This window comes from Dermacentor albipictus, chromosome 8 (genome assembly GCF_038994185.2).
Source record: "Dermacentor albipictus isolate Rhodes 1998 colony chromosome 8, USDA_Dalb.pri_finalv2, whole genome shotgun sequence".
Taxonomy (NCBI): Eukaryota; Metazoa; Arthropoda; class Arachnida; order Ixodida; family Ixodidae; genus Dermacentor; species Dermacentor albipictus.
In genome coordinates this window covers 131,303,862-131,315,914 of record NC_091828.1, presented here as the reverse complement: position 1 = coordinate 131,315,914, position 12,053 = coordinate 131,303,862, and the positions used below count along the sequence as shown (strand labels likewise).

Below are 12,053 nucleotides of genomic sequence, written 5' to 3'. Positions count from 1 at the left end.
GCACATCAACGAGGGCACAGTTGCATACGTCATCGAGGAAATTGTGGAAGCCAGCAATGCATTTGTCCTTTCGGGTTCTGCTGCATCTACCCGATGACCATAGTTCCCAAACCAGACTTCGATATAAATTCGAGTCTCTCGAGTCTCCCCCATGAGTAAGCAGCAACAGCTCAGAAGTCTTCTCTGATGATACGAAGTTTGCTTTTCGACGTTATCGAGGATTCGACAAACACCAGTTGCAAACCATCGCACAACCAAAGAGTGTGCTCCACCACTCTGCCAGAGCCATTACCGAGTTTTGACGCGAAAATGTGAAGCTATAAGGCAGCAAGTCGACGAAATGCTGCGTGACAACATCATCCCGCCGTCAAAAAGCCCTTGGGCATCTCCTGCAGCCTTGGTGAAGAAAAAGCACGGAGCACTACATTTTGTGCATTGATTATCGTGGACTGAACAAAATCACGAAGAAGGATGTATACCCCCTCCCTCGTATAGACAACGCGTTGGATCGGCTATGCAACATCAAATACTTCGCGTCGATGGATCTCAAAACTGGCTACTAGCAAATAGAAGTCGACGAGAGGGATCGCAAAAAGACCTCCTTCATCACGCCAGGCGGCCTCTACGAGTTTCAAGGTCATACCATTCGAACTGTGATCAGCGCCTGCAACGTTCCAGTACGTGATGGACACGGTATTAGCAGGATTGAAGTGGCAGACCTGTCTTGTTTACTTAGATGTCTTTGTCATCTTCTCTGGAAATTTCGACAATCACCTTCAGTGGCTTGCGACAGTACTAGATGCCATCAAGTCATCAGGGCTCACTCTGAAGCCGGAAAGTGCCGTTTCTCTTACAACGAGCTTCTGTCCCTGGGCTACGTCATCAGCAAATCTGGAGTCCACCCTGACCCACATAAGACAGCTGCCATCGCAAAGTTCCAGCAGCCCATTGATAAGAAAGGTGTGTGTAGATTCCTTGGGATGTGGGCCTACTATAGGTGCTTTGTTAAGGCCTTTTCACGCATTGCTGAGCTGCTAACCTGTCTAACTAAATGTGATGTTGAGTTCAAGTAGGTAATGTCGCAGGCCAACGCATTTCAAGAACTCATACCACACATGCAGTCGACACTGGTACTTACGCACTTCGACGAGAACACTACTACAGAAATCCACACCGACGCCAGTAGCCTAGGCCTCGGTGCTAATGCTGTACCGATGCATGCCGGTACATTGCTGCCGATGTGCGCCTGATGTTGCTCATGTCACCGCAACCGAGGATTTACAAATAGAAAAATTAGTTACGATTAAACCATTAATGGATTAATGAGAAGGCAGACAGATCAATTTGCCAGTGCTGGAGTCACTTCTGGCACTTGAAAGTAGCATGTGAAGATACAATGGAAACTCATACAGGTTCCTTGGAAAGAAAAGTTTGCAGCTTAAGTCTGATTGATTAAGTCATGGACCTTAAAGGGGAAGTGAAACACTTTCTGAACATAGTAAGAAAATGTTGCCGATTTGTACAAGAAGCTTCTGTGAACATGTGAGACAAATATTGCACTGCATGCAGCAGGGAATGGACAATGTCGTGTTGAAAACAGATAAAAGTTGCTTGCTCTCACTTCCACACTGTAGTCATACAGTGCCATCGCAAGCAGCCGGACTCACCATCTATTGGCTGATTTTGTGATCGCTAGAACATTTTCATTATTACTTAATTGATCATTTTGAGTTAAATAACTTAAACACACATATGTCTGCTATTTCAAAAGACAGAAAAAAAATAATTTCATCTTTACACTGCTCGTCTACTGACGGCAGTTGCACTTAGCTGCATCTGCTGTGCATGGCCTCGAGTATGTCATTTCACGCTTGCTTCTACTCATGATAACAGTTTCTTTTGATATTGGTTGGCAGTTGCATCTTTAACAATTGAGGGCAAGAAGGCCATCTGCTGCTATGTTCTTTAGTTTGTTAACATGTGCCCATAACCTATCATTTATACATCTACTGGATCGACCAATGTAGGACTTTCCACAAGTGAGACGAAAGTGGTATAGAACACTTGTGGTGCATTAAATGAATTAGCTTTTATGCTTTCTTTTTATATGCAGTGCCAGTGATTCTTTCTGACCTTGTGCTTCTGCACAGGCTTACGAACTTATTACATGCCAAAAAATGACTTTTATGTCACTCCTTCCATGAATATTTTTTAATCTGTGGAATAAACTATGTATGTAGGGGCTGACGGCAATATTTCTTTCTTTAATGGTGGTTCCTGTACCATCCACCTACTTCAAACCTTTTTCCTGTGGTTTCTTGTTGGTAGATTACAGGAGCACATTAAAAAAAAGAAGTAAGGAATGTTCCAGCTGACATTTTTCTTGCCCACCATTGCCAAATATGCAACTGCCAACCCAGATCAAAAAAAACTGTCGTCATTAGTAGAAGCAAGTGCAGAAAGACTTGCATGATTATGGAGCTTGGAACGAAGCAGCATTTGGCGACACATGCATCAGTTAGCCATCAATTTCTTTATCAATAAAAGAGCTTGGTTATCTTTATTTACGCTGAATGAATACCCTTCTAATAATCAATGTGGCCACAAAAGTGCCTGCGTGTGATTTTCCTGGCTTTGTTTATGTTTACTGAGCAATGTGCACATGTCTTGTGGAGTTTTGAGGTGTGCAAGTATCCCTTTGGGAACTGGAAATAAATCTGTTGTTGAAAGTTAGCAGTTTGTGTTTGCCTTATGTGCCTTTCCATGTCCCTGTCATTCTGCCTGTGCTATAACAAAGCAGAAGGTGCCATCACCTAGGGTTTTTTAATGTGCACCTAGATCAAAGAAACAATTTTGCTTTTTCATGGTGGAGTGCGGCGGTGATGGTCAAGAATTGAACCCACCACCTTGTACTTAGAAGCAGCACGCCATAGCCACTGAACCGCAGCAGTGGGTAAAATATAAGAACAAAGGACCGCAGTGCAGAGGACAAGGGCACGGGAGACAAAAGTGCAGACACTGCACTGACTTCCAGCATTGTGTATTGCTGACTTACAGTTCACGTATGTAATGCATGCATGCTTTGAAAAAAAAAAAAATGAGGGAGCAAGACGGTCAAATGTGTCATTTGGACACAGTGGAAAGCTGCGCTGCTGTCCAAGGAACATATGCTTACTGTTTAAAAGGAGACACTATAGAAAGCAAAAAAGAAAGAAACATCAGAATGCAGGAAGTAATGAAATACAATTTTATGTGATGAAAGCACAATTAAGGAGCATTAACACTCAGACTGGCCTATCTTTTAATACTATCATGGGCCTCGACAATTTCTCTTGCCAACTGCAGGTTGTGTTTAGGCAACGCTAAATGCTACTTTTAGGTGAATGCCAACTTTCCTTTGCACAATATTTCAGGGGGTGTGTGTGGGTAGTGATGAGGAATCTTATTGTGACCCTCTTTTTCCTTTATAGGACGTCTTGTCCATGATAACAGCTCGCAGTCTCTACCCTGATGTGGTCACTTTTGGCGTCCTCGCACTGACTGTGCATACCAAGAAGGAGGGAAGTGAGTTCCTCAAGACAATGCAGGCAAGTTCTGACTGCACACTTCCTTAATGCAAATAGCGTTCTGAGGATACTTCACGCACTTTCCAGCATCTATCTGTGCTGGTATCTAATCGCTTTCATTTCATGCCAACTTGAGTCACTGAGTACGTGCTGCTCTTCAAAGAACCTTGGACACCAACTTGGGTCACTGGATATGTGTAGAACGTGCCTTATAAATGATGCATTTCAGTGGTGGCATTACGGTGCGTCACTGCATTGCCTAAATGCTCATTGCATTATCGTCAACATCCGGCCTGAGATGGTTTCTGTTAGAATTGTTTCCCAGTACTTTACAGGCTGCAGGCCTTAGACAAAGCAGGCATATGGCTACTCACTGAAACCTCCACCTTGCGGGGCTTCCACTCTGCGTGCGGCTAGGGCTGAAGGCGAGCTCCGTATCTAGCCCCATGCAGTTGCTTCGTGGTACTCCCAACCCGTAGCGCGGGAATCGCAGCTACGCCGGGTTCGAACGAATAAGGCAACCAGCGGCATCAACAGTAATAACGTTTATTGCTATTAGCAATAACGAACACTCGCATAGGGACGCCCTCTCAGTAATAGTAGTAAATAGGCTTGCCTCGTTGCCTGGGTGGGTCAGACAAACAAGATCACTCATGGGTTGCGGCAGGTGCTTTTGTCCAGGCAGTCCAGGTGTCCGGCATCCCAAGCGAGAGAGTCTCCCCCGGTGGTGCGCCTTTATGCCTTTTTACCTTTTTGCGAGGGGAAGTCCTCCTCGCCCACCGGATAAGTTTCCCTTTCCCGTGAGCCACGTGGGGGGAGGGTGGTACGTGCGTCACAAGAGCGACGGAGAAAGGGAGGGCACGTAGTGCCTCTCTCCCTTGTCTACGCCGGCTTAACCCGTCGGCTACGTGCCACCGGGACGATGCGAGTACGCGGGAGGAAATGGGGGCAGGTGCTCCCCACAACCTGAATTGAGGCTGTTATGCACGATAACACAACTACTAGCGGGCAACTATGAAAATTTTTATTCAGTCATCATTGTTGTTTGACGAGTTTGCCTCATCAGTGCTCTCCCAAAGCTGATCGTCCTCTGTGCCATCAAATACTGTTTGAGATTTGGACCACCTTGACACTTTTGAAGACAGTCTCGAACGAAATGTCGCACTGCACATTCAAAATCTGCACGTACATAGCAGTGTCCTCTTGAAGGCCAACTGCAACAAAATTTCATTTGTGCTAAATTGGCTTTAAATGCATAGTATATACTATGCAAGTAATCTTGGCAAAGTCGCAGCCCTGGAAATAATCCAATTTTCTTATAAACAGCATTTAAATAGCCTAAGCCTAAGCAGACGTGTACCCGGCGGTGAGCGGTAGTGATGCCAGTATGGAGAAAGTCCCAGAATCGTGCATGACTGCTGTTCACTCTGTTGTGCCTAGGCGCATCACTCGCTCAACATTTGCAAGTTGATTGGTGTCTCTCTCGATGTGCTTTCCCATTGTGCACGTGATTTGCCTGTTGCAAGATTGTCGATGCGTTGCATGGACGTCGGGTGGTAACACGTGCTCGAACACAAGCTATGGCTGTGCAATACACAGCTTCATGCAGAGCAAGGCAGAACACATTTTCCCTGTCCCAGCTTTCGGGGATAAGCATGCACTGCAACGCATCAGGAAAGTGTGATGCTGGCCAGCCAATGCATAAAAAGCATGTAAACTTTACTTGATAAAGCTGCACAGGCTACATTTCACCAGCACGGTCACTTAACCATGCAAGATCTGTCTGCTTGCCAAATGCTTTCTTGAAATGACTATAAGTGCTGTAAGCTGCGATGGAACATGAAAATGAAAGGCAAGTTGTATTCAGGGGCATTATGTCCAGCGATCATTTCTGGTGGTGCATCATCTTCGACACATTTGGGACGTCTCTACATAGGATGGGTCAAAGTAGATGAACAAAAGCCTTTCTGACACAGCACTAGAAAAGCTGTCAGCCGGAACCACGTGCTCGATTTGTCACAGAAGAGAATGCAATGCGGCTACTATTGTGTAGATGCTGGAGTGCGATGCCGATAGAGTGGCATCAAGGGCATGACGAGTAACATGACATCGAGGCCTCTCCTATTTTGTTTTTTTCTCCATGATGCAGCTTAAGAACCTGCCTTAGAACACTCAGTATGGCTGAAACACACTGGATCTATGTTGTGTGATCGTTATTCAGTGGTGGCGTCTAATGTTACAATGATGATACCGTTTTCAGCAGGACAGTAACTAGTTCCATCTAGTAACAGCTTGCACAAAATTAACCAGCATGTGAATGTGCACATGATGTTTAGTGTAACTTTTCCTTTCAGAAGTGTTCTACGTGCTATGAGGTGAGGGTGCAGACCTTACTTAAGTAAATACGGTATATATTACTTGTGCGATGTGGTAGAGTAGAATGATGTGATGTGTAGAAAGAACACATTTTCGAAGCGATGCTTTTTTTTTTTTGGCTCCTCCCCTCATTCTGTGAGGATGGCTGAGTTAACTGGGGCAATCTCTGAGTCTTGGCATTTAAGGCAATCCTGATACCAGTTTGCAATATGTGTTCTAGCAAAATACCTTATGTGGTTCAAAACATGGGCTGATCCTGGAGGTAATGCGATGTCACAGCACTCACACATGCCATAACAGATAGAGTTAACCAAAAAGTGACTCCAACGGTGTATTTCAGCAAGTCTAACGGGAAGCTGTCACTTTGACTATCATCCTCCAATGGCTCCTGCCCCGTTTTTTTTTTGTTGTTGTTGTTGTTGTTGTTTTGCTTCCCTTGTTTCAGTGTAAAGACAGTACATACAGGGAAGACAAACAGAAAAGTTTCTCTTGTTTCAGAATCAAAGTATGTGAGTGTAATCTGGCTGATGAGCCTTTTTTTCAGACATGTTTGAATAACTTGTAGTGCACCAAGGCTGCACTGATTCAAGTATATAACGCTATTGATATCAGCTGTATTGTCTACAAACGTTTGATGGGAAGCATCTGGAGACCTATGAGGAAAAATGCTTTTGCATCAAAGAAGCAAAGCATAGAAATAGACACCAAGGAGAAGTTTAAGTTTTATGTTTATTTCAATTTTCAGTGTATATAACATACACGTGAACATCTTCTATGACCCAAGAATATTGATTAAGGGTCCCAGACGAATATAACTAGATAAGTATACAAAAAAATGTGAGCAACATTGACAGCAATTCAACAGGACTATAGTACAGGACGAACAGTTCTCTTAAGCATGGGGTTAATAAGTGACTTTTTTAGATATTCTTTATTAAACAAGTGAAAAGTGAAGGCAATGCAGCTAAGCATTGTGTGAGGCCTGACTTGAAGGAAGGATGCAGGGAGAAAAGTGAATAGTTGGAAAATGTTTGCTTTGTACCAGCAAAAGTCCGTAGCCTGAACCCAGCTCTCATACTGTTTATTTTCCGTTATGTTTTGTACAGCAGGTTGTGCTTATTATGTCAGGAAGTGGCACTTCTGCTGTTGTCGCTGTGTAACGAGTGGTACTCACTCTTGCTGACGTTCTGGGATTGAAGTCCTTTCTTTGGAGGCTAGCGATACAATGCTGGCATATGAGTGAATTTTTTATTGTCGAGGAAAGTCGTGCATTGCGAAGGGCTGTCGATGCAGGCAGTCCATGTGCAGCAGAGGTCCATGAAAACAAATTTGTTCTATTCCTTAATATGCCAGTGATTACTTTTGCAGTCAACTATTGCACTCTTTTTCCCTGTACCATTACACATTTCGCAGCATGAATTGAGCAGTGTGTCAGCGATCACCCAGTTGCGTTTATGACGGCTGATTGCACAGTAGCAGTGTTGAAGCGGTAATTGTTTCGCATTCATGCACTTTCACTTGAGGCAATGTGTGGCACGCCACCAGAAAGGGACATCTTTTTCATTTAGAGAAAACTAGTCTGCGAAAAGGGTCTATAGCTTAAAAAAAAAGAAGTACAGCTGTCACAATTTGTTGCATATGATGGAAAGTAAAACTTTCTATATATGTTCCTGGGTCCAAATGTGTTGCGTTTCAAGGGGTCGCAGATGCAGAGTCTGTTATATTGATACAGCATAGCCACAGATAAAGGCTGCCTCAGTGTTGCTGCAGTGAGTATTGTGAGGACAAAATGGTGCCATTTGCTAGTCAACCACTATCTTGGTCGCATTTGCACTAACAGTGTAAATGCATATGGTAAATAGACTTTTACCTGAGTTTACACACAACATCATAATTAATGTGGTATATACAGCAAAACCTCGTTCATACGTGTTGAAAAAAAAAATGCAAGAAAAACGTACTAACCGGGAAAACGTACAATCTGAATAACTAGTAAACGTTGACAGACTCTACTATAGTTGCGATCTATGTAATGCAAAGCGGCGTGCGGATCATTGCGGCATGAAATGCCGGCATGCATTGAGCTGGTGGTGCTCCGGCGGCCCGAGACCCGTTTTGTTGTTTTCCTATTGCGTGGTGTTTTAAGAGGGCGACGAGAAACCGAAGTGAAAAAACTGAGGTGACACCGGATGCCACTGAAGCGCAATGTGAGGCCCACATCACGCCGCCTGCAGCAGGTAATGGCGGCTCATTTGGATTATCACCTACTAAAATCGTGCAGTACGCTACCAATGGAACTACGTGCCACGCGCTATAAATAGATAGGTGAAGAAGCTTATCGCAATAGGTTTGGCCGCGATAGCTATGAATGCGGCGTGCGACGACCCGGGCGGAGATTTGCTGGTAGCGGAATAAGCAACTGCACGCCATCATTTGCTGTGAAACTGCTATATACTTTCGATCGCATGTGCCTTGTTCACATGGACTCTAGCGGCCAGAAAACGTGTACGATTGCATTCTGCAGCAGGGAAGGGCAGCGCATTTCAGTTATCACCTATTAAAAGCGTGCACTACGCTTCCGATGGCACCATGCATGTGCTGTGAAACAGATAGGCAAAGATCCTTATCGCAAAAGGATTGGAGGTGATAACTGTGAATGCCGTGTGCGATGACCCCGGAGAAGATTTGCTGGTACCGAGATGAGAAACGGAGTGCACGCCAGTGACAGGCGGGCGAGTATTTCAGTGAAGCTTGAGCGGCGGGCAGCTATATACTGTTCTCGATCGCGCGTGCCTCGCGTATTTTCTTGTTTACATGGGATCTATTGGCTAGAAAAAATATATGTGTAATACGATTGCAGTTTGGTGACGTACTGAACATTGGTGCCGAAAAATCGTGTTTTCCGGGAATGTATGAACCAGTAAAGAATGAGCATAATTCTATTGGGTCATTTTTCGTGTTCTCGATTGCGAATGTTGGCGCTGGGAAAGCTTATGTAACGGGAACGTACAACGAGGTTATACTGTATAAATGTGTGTTGACACATCTGCTCACTTATTAAGCTTGTTTCTGATGATTGTGCTTGTTATTGAGCTGGATAGTGATAATATGTGTTCCTCGATGCAGAAAAATGGGTGATGCTGTTTATCTTGGTACTTCAAGCTAACAGCACAGGCAACTGCAAAATAGAGTGCTAAAAAACACAAAACAAAGAAATGAAATAGGACCTAATCCGCACTTGACCAAGATGGAAGCTTGGACTGGTTGGTTAACACTAGAAATGATAGACCACTGCAAAGGATACTAACATAAGAAAGACATAACGGAGTGCCTGTGTGTGTCTTACATCTGCCTTTCATTTACATCTTTACCATTCCTAATCTACCCATGCCACTTTTTTCTGTTTTTTCTTGTGGCATGCCTCTTGGCCACATAGGAAGCTGGCTTGACAGTGAATGAGGAGACCTGGGGCACGCTGGTGTGCAATGCCTGCTTCAAGGGGAACTTCTGGTTTCTGCTGGACCTGATGGGCTACGCCAAGCGTGAGGACATCCTGGTCAGTGCAGCTGCCCTCCGGGCTATCAGCAAGGCCAGTGGCAGGACCAGGAGGGCACTGCTCAGGAAGGTCAGTCGCTACTGCTATGTTGAGAAAAGGTCATCTGTTTATTTGTTCAGTTATTTATTTAGATGTCTTCCGGATGCCAGTATAGCACTACAAAATGGAGCAGGCATAATCTGAATAAACAATATAGTTAACACATGTGGCAGACAGAACCAGAGGAATGAATAAACTAAGAACATTTAAAACACTGTAGAAAGCAACCCAATAAAGTGCATCAAGTAACATGTGAAAAACACTAACTACTACCTGATTAGCAAAACAGGTCACCGACAGATGTAAAAACATCCTGACCAGATGTTTCGTGGAACTCTCCATTACAACTGCTGCTACCATAATAACGCAATGTTGCCTTTTCTTTCTCTTCAGGAGAGGGGAAAGGAAGTGAACTTCTTGAATCCAGCCGTGGAGAGTGGCTTCCGGCAATTCTGCCTGACGTACGAAGAGTGGCTCAAGGAGGTACGGGTGGACCAGCCCCGACATCCATGGGAGCAGTACGAGCCGGAAAACCTTAGGAAGTCGGCCACCGAGCTAAAAGCTGCAGCACTGGCCCTCGCAACAGAGCAGACATAACACGTTCGATGCAACATTTAGGGCCAAGTGCTACGTTTGCTCCATATTGCGTTGATGTGGGTGTTCTGTGAACAATTATTGAGGCTCGTGAAGTTGTTGGTGTTGTCACTGAAGCCCTTTTTCAGTTGGACATATGTCCTTGGCCATCAAATGACTTCAGTGAAAAATAAAAGGAGTTCCTGTACTCGTTTTGCTGGTTACATCATTTTGTGCCTACAACACAAAGCTGCACTGCTCTTCAAACAAAGTGTAGAAGGCTAGTGTGACTCAATCTCTTTGCAACTTCAGGGGGGTTGTGACTATAGTGAACCTATGTTTCAACTTTGTTCGCATTATAGAGCTGGGTAATGAAACTGAAATATTTGTCATGTTCTTGTGCTCTATGCAAGACAGTTGCTTGTTTGCATGGTTACTAATAAAAATAAAATCCCTGGAAATCGTAGTCACTCTTTTTCACAAGGGGTGTGTGAATATTCAAAATTTCTTAAATTTCTAATAGGTGGTATCCAACTTCACGCCTCATAGGCTTGCGCACTCTGGATTTAAAATGCAGGTCTTAAAAGCTTTGCTTTTGCTCGTTGAAGGCACCGGATGCATTTTTGGGAGCCAGGAACATGTCATAGATTTTGGGTTTTGGACACCACCTATATGAATCGAATAGTCCTTGCTATTCAACTTAAAAATGGACTATTCGGAGGGACGCTAAAATCAAATATTGACACGCATACTTATATGAATATACTGTGCTAATATGACACAAACCTAAAGTGATAGATGAATGCTAGAAAACATCCAAAGGCTGGGGTGGCCAGACAGGCATATTGAAAGAGCCATAAAAAAATTTAGTCACAAGCCACAATAAAAAAGGGGACTGTGGCAGAATTTTATTTTGTCCAAAATAGCTGGTGGTCACGGTGAATGCCACTCGGGAAGCGAGTGCTTATTCTGCTTCTTCAATCGTGAACCTTGAAGTTTGGCTACTTGTGCGCGCGTCTCTTCTAGAAGACAAATGAAGCTGGTTGGCAGAAATTTCAAGGACGGAGTACAGATGGCCAGATAGTCGCAAGTTGCACTTGGACCTGCGAGAAGCTGCATGCAGATTGCGAGCCGTAATTTGGCTACCCTTGATCTAAGGCATCGATATTATTGATAATAGTAAGTGAGAAATGGAGGTAAATGTAGGACACCATTTGAGACTCAACCAGGACATTATTACTATCCTGATGACGTCGTAATGCATTATAATACAGTAAAATCTCACAGATAGACCCCATTTTGTACTGTTTACCTGGTGCCAGCATTCGTGATCGAGAACATGTTAAATTACCCAATAGAGTTACAGTTTTCTTTTACCAACTATGTCCCCGGAAAACGTGATCTTTTGGCACCGACGGTTGGTACATCACCAAATGGCTATCGTATGCTACGTTTTCTGGCTGCTATATCCCATGTGAACAAGAAAAGGCACAAGGCACACGCAAATGAGAGCAGTAAGCACCCACAATTGCAGCTTCCTCACAGTACTCGCTCGCTCATGTCATGTGAAAATATCGACATGCACTCGGTTTTCTCTTCCAGTACCAGCAAGTCTCCTGGGTCGTAGAACATCGCATTCACAGCGTATCGCCACTAACCTTATTGTGATAAGCCTCTTCACCTATCGTTTCACAGCATGTGTGGCATAGCTAAATTTTTGTTTTGGTCTCTCACTGTCATCTTAATACACTTACGGCATCGTATGCCGTAATGATTCTCGCCAAGTGGGAATGTCAGGACGTCCCACCAAAATGCCCCTCTCAAAGAAGCTGCTGAATAGGATTCGAGGATTGAAAACACAAGCTTGGAAAGGCCGCAGTAACGACAACGGGTGTCAGGAGCTGCTCCACCAGCTTGGCGTCTCGTGGTGCAAGGTTTTGTCC

At 44.2% G+C, this 12,053-nt stretch overlaps 1 protein-coding gene across 2 annotated transcripts in view; it reads left to right on the top strand.

Annotated features, from left to right (window-relative positions):
* The window catches only part of LOC135898258 (pentatricopeptide repeat-containing protein 1, mitochondrial), a 75,368-nt gene extending 65,050 nt beyond the window's left edge, over positions 1-10,318 (top strand). Inside the window, exons 8-10 of one of the 2 annotated variants that reach the window (XM_065427104.2) lie at positions 3,471-3,591; positions 9,383-9,567; positions 9,931-10,318. In XM_065427104.2, the coding sequence (XP_065283176.2) occupies positions 3,471-3,591; positions 9,383-9,567; positions 9,931-10,134 (510 nt within the window). In that variant the 3' untranslated portion in view covers positions 10,135-10,318. Of the gene's footprint in view, positions 1-3,470; positions 3,592-9,378; positions 9,568-9,930 lie in introns of both variants that reach the window. The other variant, XM_070524470.1, reaches the window with a different exon arrangement.
* Positions 10,319-12,053: the final 1,735 nt, after the last annotated feature.